Source organism: Sorex fumeus, unplaced genomic scaffold (genome assembly GCF_029834395.1).
Source record: "Sorex fumeus unplaced genomic scaffold, SorFum_2.1 ptg000265l, whole genome shotgun sequence".
Taxonomy (NCBI): Eukaryota; Metazoa; Chordata; class Mammalia; order Eulipotyphla; family Soricidae; genus Sorex; species Sorex fumeus.
The window spans coordinates 9,970,994-9,989,722 of NW_026606322.1; the positions used below are offsets into that span (position 1 = coordinate 9,970,994).

At 40.1% G+C, this 18,729-nt stretch overlaps 1 protein-coding gene across 1 annotated transcript in view; it reads left to right on the forward strand.

The window, feature by feature from the left end:
- The window catches only part of CCDC191 (coiled-coil domain containing 191), a 94,044-nt gene that overhangs the window by 8,739 nt on the left and 66,576 nt on the right, over positions 1 to 18,729 (forward strand). The window contains exons 4-6 of the mRNA XM_056109229.1: positions 5,593 to 5,736; positions 11,636 to 11,814; positions 13,446 to 13,669. Coding sequence (XP_055965204.1) covers positions 5,593 to 5,736; positions 11,636 to 11,814; positions 13,446 to 13,669 — 547 coding nt within the window. The remainder of the gene's footprint in view (positions 1 to 5,592; positions 5,737 to 11,635; positions 11,815 to 13,445; positions 13,670 to 18,729) is intronic.

An 18,729-nucleotide genomic window follows, 5' to 3' on the forward strand; every position in this document is an offset into this window, starting at 1 on the left:
TGATCCTGGGTTGGTCATATTCAAGGCAAGTGCCCTACCTGCTAAACTATCTCTCCAGTCCTGAGGTAAAATAGTTTTTATTAAAAGAAATTTACTTAAAGATATGTATGAGAGAAAAAAAGAGAAGTACACGATCAAGAGAAAACATGAGCTTCTACAGAGCTTTTCTTATTCTTAAAATTTATTTCTCTCTACTACCATGAAGCTTATTTACTTTGAGTTAGTCCCAACATTGGGCACAGCGGGTAGGGCTTTTGCCTTGCACGCAGCCAACCTGGCCGACCCGAGTTCGATTCCTCCGCCCCTCTTGGAGTGCCCAGCGAGCTACTGAGAGCATCTCGCCCGCACGGCAAAGTCTGGCAAGCTACCTGTGACGTATTCAATATGCCAAAAAACCAGTAACAACAAGTCTCACAACTGAGAAGGGAAGGAATTCAGAGTGCCACACTCTGGAAGCCAGCTTCCACCTGGATTATATTTCCAGTGGTAGGGCGTTTGCCTTGCATGCAGCCAACATGGCCGACCTGAGTTCGATTCCTCCGCCCCTCTCGGAGAGCCCGACAAGCTACCGAGAGTATCTCGCCTGCACGGCAGAGCCTGGCAAGCTACCCGTGACGTATTCGATATGCCAGACACAGTAACAACAAAGTCTCCAATGGAGACGTTACTGGGCCCGCTCGAGCAAATCGATGAACAACGGGAGGGCCTTTACAGTTTATTTTTATTTTTTCATTTAATACCACAAACATCACACACATATATAAAATGTATACATATTACATATGTGTGTGTATATATCTTATTATGCTGGGTGAAGTACTGTTTTAGACACTTAAAGAACAGATTTTGAACAATAATGAAGTCCTTTATTTTCATAAATATAGATTCTATTCTAGGTATAAAGAAAAAAATTAAAAATTATCAGGTAGGGCTGGAGTGATAGTACAGAGGATAGGGCATTTTCCTTGCACGCAGCCAACCAGGGTTCGATTCTCAGCATCCCATATGATCCCCTGAGCACTGCTAGGAGTAATTCCTGCAAAGCTGGGAGTAACCCTGTGCATCGCCAGGTGTGACCCAGAATGCAAAAAAAAAAAAAAAAATTATCAGGTAGTGATAAGTTATTTGAGTTTGGACCTGAATAATAAGAGGTAGTAAGCAGGCAGTGATGAAAGAAGATCACCCCAGACAGAGGGAATATGGCTTTGTGAGCTGAGTTAAAGAAAGGCTTGGTGTGCTTTAGAAACTCCGTGGAAATAAGCGATCCTGGAGCTTTCTAATGGAGATGAGTCTTTTAGGAATGTCACATAGGGTATAATAGGTTTGGAGAGGGACTCACACAGCCAACCTGGCTTCAATCCCTGGCACACCATGTGGTCCCCTAAGCATCCCCAGGTGTGACCCAAAATAAAAAAAAAAAATTTTTTTTAAAGCCTAGGAGATGCCCGGAGGGGAAAGGGTGTTGCCCTATTCGCCCTCTCCTCTCTGGAAAGAAAGATGGCGGCCGCATGGGAGCCTTGTGGACAGCAGGTATGAACCGGTGGTTGGAGGCGACAAAAACCTCATGGGAAGGGGGGCATTCCGGCCCGTCCTTCACGCCCTACCAAGGTCACCAGTTGCCCCCCACGAGTGGCTCTCCAGCACAGAGCACTCCAGAACACAGAAACCAATCTCTTAATTATCTAACTTTTAGTAGAAATACTTCCAGGGTTAATAAGTAAAATAGCAGAAATCCAAAACCGCGCGGCCGCTATTGCGGCCGCACAACAACATTTAATTCCTGAACCCAGCTGTAGAAAGCAAATCATTTCACAACGCTTTTTCAGCATGTCTGATGGGGGGGTGGTGGTAAACTCTAAATAATAATGGTGCATCTTTTATCGAAACAATGAATCTAGTCAAAGTAGATAGAGTGTTAACTAGAATTCAACTGCCTCACAGGCATTGGGAGGGGTGGGGGGGTGGGGGTTTATTGGGGTTCTTCATGGTGAAAAATAAGTATTGGTAAAGGGAAATGTGTTTGATATTGACATGACTGAGACCTAAACCTGAAAGCTCTGTAACTTTTCCCACAGTTATTCAATAAATAAATAAATTATAAAAAAAATAAAGGCTAGGAGAAAAAATATCCAGATTTAATTCTGAGTATGATGAAACATCACTTAAGGATTTTAAGCAGAAGTGTAACAAGACAAATTTTTTCAATTCTAGCCCATTAAGGTTTCTGAGATTTCTTGCGATTAAAAATAAAGTTTACTTACCCATTTCCTAAACTTCCTAGACTGTAAAGTTTGGAAAATGGGCTAAATAAACATTGTGCCTATTTAACCTGTTAGTAGTCCATATTAGAAAATGCTGCTATAAAAAGGACATGACTTTCAAGGATAATATCCTTTTTCCCCTTCATAAAATATCACTAATGCTCTATAAACAACTAGTTTTGTGGAACATAACTTGAGTAAGTCTTTTTTTTTTTACTTTATTTAAAAACCGTGTTTTACAAAGTTGTTCATGATACAGTTGTTAACGGTATTTGATTTTCCAACCCCAATCCCTCCACCACTGTGACCTTCCCTCCACCATTGTCCCCATTTTCCCAACCACCCTTCAAGTCTGCTCCCATAGCAGAGCCAAAATAACTCATTTTACATTGCTTGTTACAAAACAATGGCTAGTGGAATCATCAAAAAATACTTCAGTAAGGAAAATTTGTGATAATTGATATATCTCCCCATCATATATATCATAAAGGCCTTGTCTGAGGGTCTACCAAGCTGTCGTTCCTAGCTGCACCTTCTGTGGAATGTTTTTGTTAATTGAGCCTAGTTGGCTTCAGTGTTACATTGCCATCCAATCTGGTGAGCTCCTACTGGGATAATGTACTCTAGGGTTTGGAGATGTCGCTCCAAGGAATCCAGAATATCTCACTGGACAGTGAGCTAACCTGGTGGCGGTGGTGGAATGTGGGTGTGGCTTCAGGACGCCAGTAGGCATGGCTTGCAGCTGTAGAGCGTGAGTGGAGCTGCTGGGCTTCGGCAAGGTGGGAACTTGGCCCACCACCTCTTGGGGTCGCCCCAGAGGTCTCAACCAGGGACTGGTGTAGCCAAGAAGTTTTTGCGGCTAGGTGATCTCATTCGAGATTTCATCATGAGTCTCTGAGGCTGAGCTGATAGGTGAGCTTGTGTGGCAGCTGGTGGAATGTGGGTGTGTTGAGTAAGTCTTTTCTAAGGCAGTCTTGGATCCTCTCATCCAACATTAGGTGTTTCTATAATTGAACCCTCCAAAGGAAGTTATTTTTCTTTTCCTTTTGAGTCTCTCAATAGTAAACCACTATTTTCTGATGAATGGCATTTAGTTTATGTGAATTCTTCTCATATGAATTACTCTACATAAAAATATCTGAATTGTCATATATAGGTTTAATCAATAAATATCTACTTCTGCTTCCTCTGAAAGCTGGTAGAATTTTTGCCGGCATGCTACCCTGATATATTTTTAACTATTTTATATATCCTGTATTTGTACCTATGTTAAATGCCTTCTTGCATCATTTAATATGTAGAAATAGTCCATTTCCTACAAGACATGCAATAACCACAATAGCATTGACAATGAAAAAAAGGCACATTTTTCTTTTGAGTGCCCATGTTCTACATAGAATCATTTGATACTGAAAATAATAATGTTAACGGTAATGCTAAATATAGTTTCATGCACTTTCTTTCTCACCTGTATGCTTAAGATGATTTTTTTAAATATCACTGAAAAGGAAAAGAAATGAAACCTGGCTTTCAAGATATTATACCCTTAATTTTCCTTCTAACTCTATGGCTTCTCATTCCTAATTTCCTTTCTTGGTTCTTCTCTCTTCAACCCTTTTCTGTCTACCTTTCTTTTTTGGTAATCTCATCTACTTTTTTTTTAATGTAGGAATACTGCTATTTATTCAGCCACTGATTAGCTGATTGAATTGGGCATGAACTCCATCTTTTTTTTTTCATTTTTTATAATTGTATTTATTGAATCACCATGAGAGGAGTTACAAAGCTTTTGGGTTTAAGTCTCAGTCGTACAATGAAACACCTGTACCTTTACCAGTGACCATTCTCCACCACCAAAAACCCCAGTATACCCCTATTCTAAACCCTCCCCCTACCTGTGGGGCAGATGATTTTCACATTACTCTCTCTCTACTTTGATTACATTCAATATTTTGACACCAGACCCACCATTATTATTTGGGATTTTATCCCAACACTCAGATCTGCTGAAAAGGCAACAGTAGACAATTTGTTTTCTATTGCTGGTTATGAATAACATATGATGTTGCGTGGCTGCAGTAGGGCCATTGATTTTAAAATTCCGAAATTTTAACAATTAAATCTAGAGGGATTTCTGCCAAAACCTGCTGGGTTCTGAGATTTGTTCCTGAGTCTCTTGGATCATGGCCATTAAGTAGCTTGATCAGGAACCAGAAAAGCTGTTAGTGGGCAGTGGACTCGGGGTCTCGTTGGGACGGGGAGGAAAGGGCCGGCTCCACCCCCATCCTGTGAGGCCCTGCATGTCTCATCACTGCAGGCCCAAACCTGACTGTCCAGTGGTCTCTGGAGGATGGCAGCCACCGAGCCACCTAGAGGGAGCAGGCAGAGGGACAGCACCCTTTCCCCCCAGAATGGCCCAGCGACAGTAACCTTCTGCGGGGTCCGGATGCATTTCTGCCAAAAACCACCGGGTTTCCAGATTTGTTTCCGATTCTCTGGGATTATGGCCATTAAGCAGCTTGACCAGGAGCCAGAGAGGCCATTCGTGGGTCTCATTGGGGTGGGGAGGAAAGGGCCAGCTCCACCCCCATCTGTGAGGCCCCACTCTCATCCATCTTTAAGGCTTTAAATACCATGTTTATATGTGCAACACTCATCCCCCCCTGAAACTGTGAATGCTTCAGCCAATACTGTTTGACACCACTATTTGGATGGCTCAAAAGGTATGCCTAAAACTGACTGCTGATCTACTTCGAGAGTAGCAGCCCTCCCTCGTGGCCCTGCCTTTCTTGGTAAATGGCTTTTCCGCCCTTGTAGCTGCTTAGGCCAAAACCTTGTAGATTTCTTTCACTCACATGTCATGTCTATCCTTTAGCAAATCCTATCTTCTTTCCCCAGAAACTCTAGAGTCTGATTATTTTTAACCTCCATTCCAGATTCAGGACACCTTCTTTCTGTCCTGGATTATTGTGTTTGTCTCCTGAATGGTATCTCTTGCCTCTATTCTCAGCCCCTTTTAGTCAATTTTAACGTAGTAGAGTGGATCCTCTAAAATTTGTCATATTTTTGCCCATAACCATCCTGGAACTTGCCATGCATTCAAAGGAAAAGTCAAATAACCTGGAATTATATTAAGACTCTGTACAAGTAATTTCATTTTCAATGTAACTGAAATTTGGTGCCAGATTTTTAAAATTCAGTTATTGCAGCTAAAGTCCCGTGTTTATGATAGCATTAACATCAAGACTTTGATGTACCCAGCCATCATACCTCTGTCCTAAAATATTTCTGTAACTGAAATATAAATAAGATGTTTTTGGTTTTTTGATAGCTCAGGAGCTGGTCAATGACTGGTTGGACATCAGACTTCAACAGGAACTGGCAAGTGATGGAGAAGATGATGCAGAAACTACTGTGCCGAGTGTCCCTCCTGTACTAGAAACACATCACCATTTGAAATATGACAGGTTTGATGGTAAGAACAGACCTATTTTAGTTTATTACATGTGCTGCCGAAGCGAACACAGAACTTACCTGTTTTAGTAATATCCTTTTCCAAGAAGTTTTTTTGCATTGAATAAAAAATTACGACTTTTAAGTATTTTGCTTAATTTTATAATTGAATTAATTTTTCATAATTCAATTTAAATTCTCATCTACTTAATGTATTGACTTTAAAAAAATTAAGATACAGAATGGAACGATAGCAAAGTGGGTAGAGCGTTTTCCTTACACTCACTCAGCCAACCCGGGTTCAATTCCCAACATCCCAAATGTTCCGCCAGGAGTGATTCTTGAATGCAGAGCTGGGAGTAACCCCTGAGCATCGCTGGGTGTGAACCAAAAAGAAAAAAATATTAAGATACTCTATCATACGTAATTCTAGTAGGAGTTTTAATAGTAAGGAGTGCAGTTTATAATCACTTCTTCCATGGGCCAGAAAAAGCACAGGGGTCAAGATCTTATGCATGGCTCATCCCAGTTTGATAACCAGCTCCACATATGGCCCCCTTAGGACTGCCAGGGAGTAAGCACTGCTGCCACAGAGTATGGCCCCCAAACAAAACAAAACAAAAAGGCACCTCTTCCCAAGTATTGCTGCGTGACTCTTTTGACAGATACTACACTTAAACAATCATACAGCATTTTTATATTTACAAATGTATCATTTATAAGGAAGGCTATTATTTGGATCAAAGCTGGTATCATACAAGTTAAGTTTTCCTCTGTGTGCCCGGAGTTTGAAGTTTTTGCCTTGAGCCAGAGAGGCATCAGGTGTGGAGATGGTGGTGGCAGCAGCTCACGCATGACTCAGCCCCCCCTGCTAGCATCCTCTCAACACTCTCCTTCTTCACAGCTCTGCAGAAGTCCCAACTTGGGAATCACAAACTCATGAGCTCTTAGAGGTATTGGACTCCTTCCAGATCATGTCGCCTTATCGCCTCTTGCTCAGCCCCGTTCCAGTTCCAGTTCCTAACCTGAGGTGGACAGGGATCCCACCCTCTGGGGAGGAGCCCACTCAGTTGGGAGACTCATCTTCATAGAATTGTTCTTTCATTAAGAGAATCAGGATTTTGTGGTTGTTGTCTTTTACCCTTTAGTGCAACAGAAAATAGTACCATGCATGCCTCTAATAACGTCTTTTTATTTTTGTGTGGAATCATGGCTGATTCTTCATATACCTCAGTGTTCCTAAATTAAATAGTACTAGTACTCACAACAGTTCTTTAGATTAGATTGTGAGTAGAACCTTCATTTTGCCTGCCAGATTTGAGCACCTCGTATTTTTTAGTTTATTGTCGGTGTTTTGGTGCAAAATTTCAGTATTTCACATTTGTTCTGAATAATATGTGGAATGAGACCAGTTGTAGTTACTGGTTTTGGCATATCGAATACACAGCGGATAGCTTGCCAGGCTCTTCCGTGCGGGCGGAATACTCTCGGTAGCTTGCCAGTCTTTCTGAGAGGGATAGAGGCTTTTGGGGCGACCTCTAATCACCCTTAAGTGATTAAGTGATATGTGGAATGTTGAAACTGTTGCTTTCCTTCCTTTGCCCTACTAGATCTAGTTATATCCTTTTACCTTGATTCGCTATTACTATCTAAATGAAGAACTATAACTAGTATTGATCATACTAAGAGCTTGTAAAGTACTAGTTGTAAAGAGTATTATGATGTTTTTCAATTGAAGCCTTGAAGAAAAATATGTAGCTCTTAAAATGATCTTTACAAAACTGTTAGTGTATGGTTAATTCAGTGTTATTTTCAGAAACAAAAATAAAGCTCTTGACAAAGTCTATCATTGATTTCTGATGTGAAAAAAAAAAAAACTTTTACAAACTGGTAAATTCCTCAACCTGACAAAGGCGATTTACCTGACAATAGAAAACAGATACCAGAATGACCAATCTAAATCATGTCTTACCAGTAATTATATTAACTATAAATAGCTTAAACTTTCTAGTACAAAAGCAGTAAAAGATAATCATACTGGAACTGGCGAGAATATTCAGCAGGGAGGGTGCTCGCCCACACACCCCAGCTCCATCACCAAGTCAACAGGCCCAGCTGCACATGTGGCTCTGTGAATCACATCTCACATTGCTCTCGGTTAGACTCCTGTCACTGGACATAGGAAAGGAGGTCAGCGAAGGAGAAGAGCAACTCCCAACCCAGTTCCTCAGCTTCCCAGGGGTACCATCCACCCTCAGCAAAGCAGTAACACAGCCAACCCAGTGGGGAAGATGCGTTGAAGCCCACCAAGTTTAGTGAGCAAAGCTAAGAAGAAGGAAGACTCCACCAACACTAGCCAGCTCTGTAACCCCTCAGAGAATGACTGCAGTAACACCGTGGTGAGGATGTTGAATGAGCTCGAAGAAATGATGGCACAGGTAGTCCGCAAAGCATAGGAAAGTGTGAGAGCCAAAATGAGAAAACTATAATCAAAAATGACAGAAATGAACAGTGTGGTAAGTGATGTAAAGAAAAAAACATCAATAGAAGATGTGAGCAGCAAAATAATAGTAGCTGAAATAAAGACTAAGGAGCTCCAAAGAGGAAAAGGAGGGAAAACTCTAGAAAAATAACAGAAGATGGGAAAAAAATGCCTGAAAAGAAATGAACAGCATACCAGAGAACTATAGGATGAGTTCAAGAGGAACAATATAAGAATCTTTGGAGTGCCTAAGGAATAGGAAGGTGAATTTGATGAAGAACCAAAGAGCCAATAATTAAAGAAATAACAGATAAGAATTTCCTGGAGTTGAGGAATACAGGCAACCAAATACAAGAGGCCCAGAGGGTTCCAGTGAAAATAGACTCAACTAGCAAATTCCAGGACACATTATGCTTAGAAAAGGAACTTACATATAAAGCCAAGTTTCTTAGGAGATTGGCGCCAAAACAATAGTTCAGTGGGTAGAGCCTTGCCTTGCACGGGGTCACCCCAGATTAGATCCCTGTTATCCCATATGGTTGCCTAAAGCTCCTCCAGGAGTAATCCTTGAACGCAAAACCAGAGTAAGCTCTGAGCTTTGCTGGTGTAATCCAAAAACAACAACCAGAAATTCACAGCAGATCTATTAAACAGACTCTATGACCCAGAGGAGAGTGGGAGGATGTGGGACAGAAGTTCAATGAAATGAACGCCTCACCAAAAATACAGCGCTAGATTACCCTTCAGATTGGAAGGAGCAATACAGAGCTTTCTGTACAGGAAAGCTTAACTTCACAAATTTGGAAGTTAAAAGCCCAAGCCAGAAGTGTTACAGGATCTTCAAACACAACAAACTTTGCAGCACATGACATTGAGTATGGCACTCACTGTAAATATAACTATAAGTCTAGTACTTATAGTTACCCTCTACTAGATTAAGAAAGGAATGTTAACTCCTAGCTTACAAAGGGATTTTATAAATTTTCAATAATGAATTATAATTTTATTTCTAGTGATTATTCTATGTCTGATCAGTTTTTTGCATCCATAGATTTTTTATTATCTTTTGCTTATTACTGCAGATACTTAATATTTACAATATAATAAATATCCCCTTTCATATGATAAAAACACACTTTTATGCTTTTATTAAGCCTATTCAGATTTCCCCTTAAAGTTTTTTTTTATTTGGAGGCTGGAGCAAGAGCACAGCGGCTAGGGCGTTTGCCTTGCACATGGCCAACCCAGGTTCGATTCCCAGCATCACATATGGTTCCCTGAGCACCACCAGGAGTAATTCCTGAGCGCAGAACCAGAAGTAACCCCTGTGCAATGCCAGGTGTGACCCAAAAAGCACTAAATAAATAAAGTTTTCTTTATTCTCTTCACTCTTACTAAAATTGTACATTTGTAGGACTTATCAGTTTACCCTGTAAATTTTGAAATGTATTAGGCACAAAATTATTCATAACGTTTTTCAAATTTATGTACCTCTAAAAAAAGAAAGATGTAGTTTTTTAAAAATTTTTAAATGAATCACTGTGAGATACAATTACAGACTTACAAACTTTCATGCTTACATTTCAGTCATATGATCGAGTACCTATCCCTCCACCATTGCCAATTCTCCACTACCAATGTTCCCAGCATCCATCCCACCACCCCCACCACATCCCCCCCGCCTCTGTGGCAGAAAAAAATTTACTTTATCAGCTTACCATTGATTTACGAGAGAGAGAGAGAGAGAGAGAGAGAGAGAGAGAGAGAGAGAGAGAGAGATCTCCCATATATGGGATAAAGAAGAAGCACTGGAGACAAAAAATGGTCAGTCTCAGAACTAAAGATTTATCCTGGCTCTGCACTCAGGAAGTATTTCTGGCAGCGCTCAGGGGACCATATGGGATGCTGGGGATTGAACCTGGGATGGCTGTGTGCAAGGCAAACGCCCTACCTTCTGTGCTATAACTCCAGCCCCAGAACTAAAGGTTTTGTTTACAAGTCTGAACTTACATTGAAGGGGGAAGGGGAGGGGTCCTTGGTAAACTGGCGGCATGAAACTCTCTGCTGATGGGTGTGTATTCTAATGATGTGTGCAAGAAAAATATGATTAACAGTTCTGTAAATCCAGGTGTAAATACTTGACGTTGCTTGAATTTGGTTTTTGAATTGTGACATCAGTATATTCATGAATATTCTGATGAATATTCTAATAATTCTTTCTAGATTCATTTTTTTTGGTAAATTGCCAGTTGTGACACCTAAACAAAACAAAACAAAAAATTTCGTAAATCCCAGTATCTCAATATAAATATTTAATAGAAAATTAAACTATTGATAAAATAATAATAGTTCTCAGAGAACCCTGCAAGCTACCAGGAGTATCCTGTCCGCAAGGCAGAGCCTGGCAAGCTACCCGTGGTGTATTTGACATGCCAAAAACAGAAACAATAACAGGCCTCATTCCCCTGACCCTGAAAAAGCCTCCAATACAGCAGCATTGGGAAAAACGAGTAAGGAGAGGCTGCTAAAATCTCAGGGCTGGGACAAGTGGAGACATTACTGGCGCCCGCTCAAGTAAATTGATGGACAACGGGATAACATGATACAGTGATACAGTGATTGATATAACAGCACGGGTGAGTTTCAAAATAATTATACAAAGTGGAAGAATTTTAACCAAAGAAAGTATACCTCATATATGTTTCAATTAATTGACATAAAATTCATAAGCCAATCTATGGGGTGGAGTGATAGCACAGCGGGTAGCCTTGCACGAAACGGCCGACCCGAGTTTGATTCCTCCACCCCTCTAGGAGAGCCTGGCAAGCTACCCAGACTATCTCGCCTGCATGGCAAAGCCTGGCAAGCTACCCACGACGTATTCGATATGCCAAACTCAATAACAAGTTTCACAATTGTTACTGGGCCCGCTAGAGCAAATCGATGAACAACGGGAGGACAATGACAATGATGTTGACTGGAAGGAGATTTCTGATGATCTGGCATGGAGAAGCATAGGAAAAAAGAGACTATAAATTGATGAGAGAACCCTCTTGGGGCTGACATGTGCATCATAAGCTAATGTGATAGTTGGATGTCAGTTATGTATCTTCAGAAAAAGTTATGTTTAATGTATTTTCAGAAAAAGAAAAAGAAAAAACAGCAGCAGTGGGCTTCTCAAGGATATAGATATTTAGAAGGGAAGGGTTCTTTATTGGCTTTGGTGGAGACAGTATCTCAAAAGTAGAGGTTATTAAAAGTAGCGTTTATTCACAGTTGAAGATAATAATTGCAGGGGCAATACTCATTCAAATTGGCACTATTTTACACCCACAGCTTAGTATTATTTTTAATTGTACCCGTATTATTTCTATAGACATAGACATGAATCTTAAATTCTAACACACTAATTTTGTTGTGGTTGTTCTGTTTCTCTCAGATTTATGTGACTATTTGGAGGAAGAAGAGGAAGGGGACACTGTTAAAAAATTTATAGATCATCTGCTCCATAAAGATGTGGTGGATTCTGGGGTGTTGGATGATCTTCGAATGAAGGAAAACCAAGACCAGAAGCAGCAGAAGGATCCTCGTCTTACCATGGAGATGAGACATAAGCAGGTGGGAGGGAAAACAAAATTAAAATGGATAACAGGAAGCAATCTTTGTGTAACACATTTAATATACTTAAATAAAGACTTAGGCTTTATTATGAAAAGGAGTGCCATCTGTGATTTGGTTTGAAAGAACAAAAATAAAATACAAGAGCTTCAGAAGAAAAATAATATTCATAAACTGAGAATGAGAAATTATATAAGAAAGCCAAAAAGGAATAATTAATTTTGACCAACAGAGTGTTGAGCTAGACATTAGTTTGGACGTGGAACTTCCTATTATAAATATGTTTATTTGGTGTTGCTTGAATTTGGTTTTTGAATTGTGACATCAATATATTAATATCATGAATATTCTGATGAATATTATAATAATTCTTTCTAGACAACTGAAAAAATGACTCATTTTGTGATTATAATTTGAAAGGGAGAACAGATCTGAATTAAATCTAGTTCAGCTGTTTGAATTAGAAAGGCATATGGGAACTTGCTTTTCAAAGGGAATAGTAGGTTATAGGAAAAAGATACATCCCAAGGCTTTGTAGAGGAGTTTCAGGAAAAGAGAATCACCCAAGTTTTGTCACATGTTCAGAATTCAGACTGAACAAGGATTGTCTGTCTGTGTGTGCACTACCTTTTCTTTCTTTTTTTTTTTTTTTTTTTTTTTGCTTTTTGGGTCACACCCGGCGATGCTTAGGGGTTACTCCTGGCTCATGCGCTCAGGAATCACTCCTGGCGGTGCTTGGGGGACCATATGGGATGCTGGGAATGGAACCTGTGTTGGCCATGATGGCTGCGCACAAGGCAAACGCCCTTCCCACTGTGCTATCGCTCCAGCCCCTGCACTACCTTTTCTTAACACTGAATTTCTGGTTGCTTTAAATCATTAAGGACGGCCTAAACAGCACTGAGAATTTTAGACAAAATGGTAGAAAAATGATGGTGGTTTGAATTTATGACAAAGGGCGGGGGGGGGGGCGGGGATAAGAGAACATCATTGTGTGAAATTCTTAGAATTGGAGAGTACAGAAAGGGCAAGTGGATTAAGGCAGTGGGGTAAGGATCACTTAATTCACAGCTAATCAAGCCCCTAGAGGTTTGGGGGGAAAAGTTCTTATTCAGAAATACTAAAGTTCATATTTTTACTGCCAAATACTTGATCCTGAAATACAAGTTGAAATAGTTTTAGAAATGAATAAAGGGATGTACTGTTCCTGAAAGCAATAAATCACTGTTCTGTACTTCACAAAGTAGTCTCCAACAAAGATAATTATTCTTAAATTATAGGATGAAGACAGGGCCTACGTACAAAGCAGCAGGGTTCATTTTTGAAATTTTTGAACTTTTGTTCAAAATCATTACCAAGTTAAAACTCAAGAACTTGGAACCTGACTTATTAGATTCTCGGCTTTCTGATGTAGATTGTTCCCAAATTATTTGATAATGATCCCCCCTGACTTTATAAAAAATCTTCTGTTTGCCCTTAGCCAGTAAACAATAGATTTCCCCTACTTCATAAGTAAACTGCGCAGTTCTGGGCTCTCAAGTTTCAAACTGAGTGTATTCTGAACTTCAGAATTGTTCCAAGGTTTTATATATCCTGTTTAACTTGAAAGGCTCCATTTCACCTTTCTTTAGGTAAAAGAAAATCGCTTAAGACGTGAAAAAAAACTGGAGCGCCAGCGAATTGAAAGGAACCTGAAAAAATCAGCATTTCTAGAGGCTCAGTATCTGGTACAAGAAGAGAAGAAAAGGAAGGCTCTGGAAGCCAAGAAAGAGGAGGAAGAAATTCGAAGGGAGATGGTAAAGCTGCGGAGGGAGATCATTGAGAGGAGAGTCACTGTTGAGGAAGCATGGAAATTGTAAGCCTGTGGTGATCAGCAGTGTAGAATTTTTAAAAGCATTTTCAAAAGCCATTAAAATTTAAAAAAAAATTAATGAACAACGGTTTCAAAAACAAAACGCAAGTCACCAGCCGTTCCACCATCTTAAATTACCTATCTTCATCTTGCCATGTTTTCTCCTGATCATGGCCTCTTGATAAACTTAGTTGTAACCATAAAATACATTTCATGTGTTATTCTGCTTAATTTAATTAACACATTACTGTGGGTCCTTGAAGCTGTATATTACTCTCTTGAGTTCTTTTTTGTTTTTTTTCCTTTTTCGATCACACCCAGTGAAGCACAGGGGTTACTCCTAGCTCATGCACTCAGGCATTATTCCTGGCAGTGCTCGGGGGACCATATGGGATGCTGGGACTTGAACCTGGGTTGGCCACATGCAAGGGAAACACCCTACCTGTTGTGCTGTCGCTCCAGCCCCTTCTCTTGAGTTCTTAAACCACAGTTTATGTAATGATCTAAAGCCCCTTACTGCTATTTTAGCTATTTCAATCTTGGGGTTGTTTTTTGGTTCTGGGACAAACCTGGTGGTGCTCAGGGATCATTCTTGGGGAACATACGCGGTGCCAGGAATCGAACCCAGATCAGCTGCATGCAAGGCAAGTAAGTTCCATACCCCCTGTACAAATTCTCCAGTCCCATTTAAAATTTTCCACCCCTAGTACAGTGAGTATCCTTATGCAGACAACTTGTCCATTTCCAACACATTTTCCATTGTATTCTTAGGAGTATAATTTTGGAGTTAAATGGTTTCCTCTTTTTCTGATTCTTGAAACATTGCCAAATTGCTTTCCAAATGGACTGTACATATTTACATGGTCACTGGCAGGGGGCCAGTTTGCCCCACCCTCCTCAGCATTGAAGAGTAGCTTCATTCTCAATGTATTTGCACATTTAATAGTAATATATTAATTGGTTTGCATTTCTCTGGTTACCTGAACACTTGAAATGCTGGGCATGTTCCCTTATGCATGTCGCTGAATTGTATCAGCATCTTATTTTCTGTTAAGGAAAGCCATCCTTGCCTTACTGCTACTGATAAAGAGAAAGAATAGATGACATAATAGGAAAATCAAAACAGCTCTCACAGGATGTACTACTATTATGTATCCTCATGCAAAAAATGAGTTTCTTCTTCTTCACAGAAGAAGAATCTGATGTATTTATTCTGAGACTATTGATGTATAAGCTGCAAAAGCCTTGAAACAACGTGACTGAAGTGGTGGAACACTCAAACTGAGAGACCAGAAAGACCTACTAGATAATCCCCTCTACCCCATCAGCCTCCCACAGCTTTGCACCCCTGTGTTCTTGATTGCTCTTATTCTACCCAATTTAAAATAGCTCTGCAGTGGACACACGCTTCGCTCTTTCAAGTGCCAGGCTCGGGCCTCCTCCAGTCGCTTTTCCTTCCAGAAGGCAATCACCAGTGTTTTAGCAAGTTCTTGCTAAGGTCAACCTTGCTTTTCAGATTGCTCTCAAGTCCTGAAAAATCTAGGCTGACCTAAAATACATTGTGAAAACAAGTAGCATTGGATAGTAGCAGTTTGCTCTGCGCACAGTGGCCTTCAACAAATGTTCGCTGACAGCCTGTTTCTTTTAAAAGTTGAAATCTTATTCATTGGATATAATGAGACAGTTAACGTGCTATTCTTCTAGGTGGATGCACTGATGTGTTTCAGAAAACAATTTGGCAATAAACAGGAACATAGAAATGAGATTAACAGTTAACCTGAAAATTTCTATGAAACGGACATTAAATGATTAGAAAGCACAAAGATAATTTAAGCAGTAGTATTTGTAATGGAGATATGAATAGATAGTATTTATACAAAGAAATAACACTGATAAAACAGCACTGGTTAGTATCTTCTGGGTAGAAATACACGTGCCATGTACATTGCAGTTTTTTACAGTGAGCAGGTAATACTTTAATACTTTAAGCAGGTTACCTTTTTTAAAAAATTGGGAGACCGTAGTAATGGTACAGTAGGTAGGCTGCTTGCCTTGCACACAGCCAACCAGACTTCCATCTCTGGAACCCCATAAGGTCCCCCGAGCCAATCAGGAGTGATTCCTGAGCACAAAGCCCAGAGTAAACCCTGAGCACCACTGGGTGTGGCTTCCCCCCCTACCTGCAAAAAAAAAAAAATGATGTACGATATTAGGGCTGTATTTCTACTATACACTATAATTTACTTATCTCCACAAACTATAATACTGTTATAGTATTTTTAAATTTGAAAAAAAAGTAAATACAATTTTATTTTTGGTCGAGGCATTTTAGCTTACTTGTAAACTCGTAAATCTGCTTCGTTGCAGTTTCACTGCATCTCCTCTAGGAGATTAAGTGCAAAGAGAAAAATTATCTCTTCAAATTGGATATGCCATCTTAGTCAAGTGATGGTTAACAGCACAGATAAGATAGAGTATGTGTAACCTCTCCCCACCCATGATATGTAAGAATTAATGTTATCTCTGGAGTACCCTTGTATTCCTCTTGCAACTGTAAAGTGAAATTCAGAAAGACTAAATGTTCTTAACTTAATTTTTACAGCTGTTTTGTGGTCCTGAACCCTGCTACCACCTCTGATACATCATGTATAGTATATACATTTTATACACATAAGCACTGTAGTAGTCTGATAAGTGGATAATGGCTGGGCCAGAGAGATAGTACAGTGGGTAGCACATTTGCCTTGCCTATGGCCAACCCAGGTTCAATTTCCAGCACCCCATTTTTTAAAATGAGTACATTTTTATTTTATTATTGAATCATTGTTGAGATGCACAGTTACAAAGTTGTTCAGGATTGGGCTTCAGTCTTACAATGTTCCAACCCCCATCCCTTCACCAGTGTACATTTCCCACCACCAGTGTCCCTGGTTTCCCTCCTACCACCAACCCTACTCTGGTTCCCTGCCCAGCCTGCCTTTATGGCAGGCACTTTCTTTCTCTCTCTTTCTCGCTCTTTTTCTCTCTTTCCTATTGGGCATTATGGTTTGCAATACAGATGCTGAAAGGTTATCAGGTATAACCTTTTACCTACTTTCAGCGCTCAGTTCTTTCTTGTCCAGTTTCCAACTATGGTGGTCATGGTGGTCATCACTGTCATATCCTCCACCCCCAACCCCAAATTTGTGGTCCGCTTCCAACTTGGACCAATCCTCCTGGCCCTTGTTTCTACTGCTTTGGGGCAATAGTCTCATACTCTTTGTTCTTATATCCCACAAATGAGTGTAATCATTCTGTGTCTCTCCCTCTCTTTCTGACTCATTTCACTCAGCGTGATACTCTCCATGTCCATCCATTTATAAGTGAATTTTATGACTTAATTTTTTCCTCGTGGCTGTGTAGTATCGCATTGTGTAGATGTACCATCGTTTCTTTATCCACTCGTCTGTTCTCGGGCACTCGGGTTGTTTCCAGATTCTGGCTATTGCGAATAGTGCTGCAGTGAACATGGAAGATGGTGTTTCTGGTGTGTGTTTTTGGGCTGCCAGGGCATATTCCTGGAAGTGGTATGCTGGGTTGCATGGAAGCTCAATATCTAGTCTTTTGAGGAATTCCATATCATTTTGCAGAAAGCTGGACCAGTTGGCATTCCCATCATCGGTGAATGGGAGCCCCTTTCTCTCTGTATCCGCGCCAGCAGTAGTTGTTCTTTGTGTTGTATGCCAGTCTCTGTGGCTTGAGATGATATCCCCTTGTTGTTTTAATTTGCATCTCCCTGATTTGTGATGTAGAGCATTTGTTCATGTGCCTTTGGCCATTTGTATTTCTTCTTTGAGGAAGTTTTTGTTCATTTTTTATTTCTATTTTCTGATGGGATGGGATGATTTTTCTCTTGTAAAGTTCCGCCTGCAGCACCCCATTATTGCGCTCAAAGGCCAGCAATAGCCCCTTAGCACAGAGCAAGAAGCAAATCCTGAATGCTATAGGGTATAGTCCAGCCTCTGCCCTTCCCTCAAATTTTGTTTTAAAAAAAGATAGGGACAAGAGGGTTAGTGCAGCAGGCTTTATTTTCAGGGATCACACCTGTTGGTGTTCACGGGACCATAATGTGGTGCCAGGAATCAAACCAGGAAAACTTCTTAACTTTTTTCTTTTGTTTTTGGTTTTGGGTCACACCTGGTGGTACTCACAGGAGACTCCTTGCACACAAACAATCAGGGTTCAATCCCTGGTACCCCAAATGATCCCCTAAGCACCACCAGGAGTGATCCCTGAATGCAGAGTCAGGAGTAAGCCCTGAGCATCATGGGGTGTGGCCAAAAAAATCAAAAAAGAGAAAAAAAAAGGATAATGGCTATAATCTTAAAGATGAACAAAGTTATTAGTAAGAGAAACAACAAATACCTACAAAGGAACCTGCCTGTAGTCCTTTTTCTTTTCTTCTTTTTCAATTGTCTGGAATTTCTATAACCTTGCTCTGGATAGGGCAAGGTAAAGCCTTAAACTGTTTCATATGTTTTCCTCAGCACTGTAGGCCTGCCTGGGGTCACCCAACACCGAAGCACACTGGAGGCTTGCAGGGTTTTTTTCCCTTTTTCTTTTTCCTTTTTTTTGTCATTAAGTTCTGTTTTATTTTTCTTTTCAACTGTTTGACTTTTTAAAATTCCATTCTTTCCTTACTCAATGGTTTAATGATTTTTATTACTTTTCTTCCCAGAAACCTTATCAAAGCTTTGTGGTAATAATCTCATTCAGAATAGAGGGATGGATAGATGAATAGATGCATGAATAATAAAAGGAAAAATGTACCTCATTTACCACACTGAAAAAAAAAAGAATATCATTCATTCTTTTCTTGAAGGTCTTTGTTTCCCCCAAACTGCTTTATCAGAAGAGAAAAAATTTAGGTCTCTATTAAAGAAACCCCATAGCTGTTAACTCTCAATTTTTGCTCACAGTATTGTTCAGTGTTTGGAGTTTTTGTCTTTTGTTTTGTTTTTAGCTTGGGATTTTTTTGGTTTTTATTTTGGTTTGGTTTTGGTTTTTGGACCACACCCAGTGGT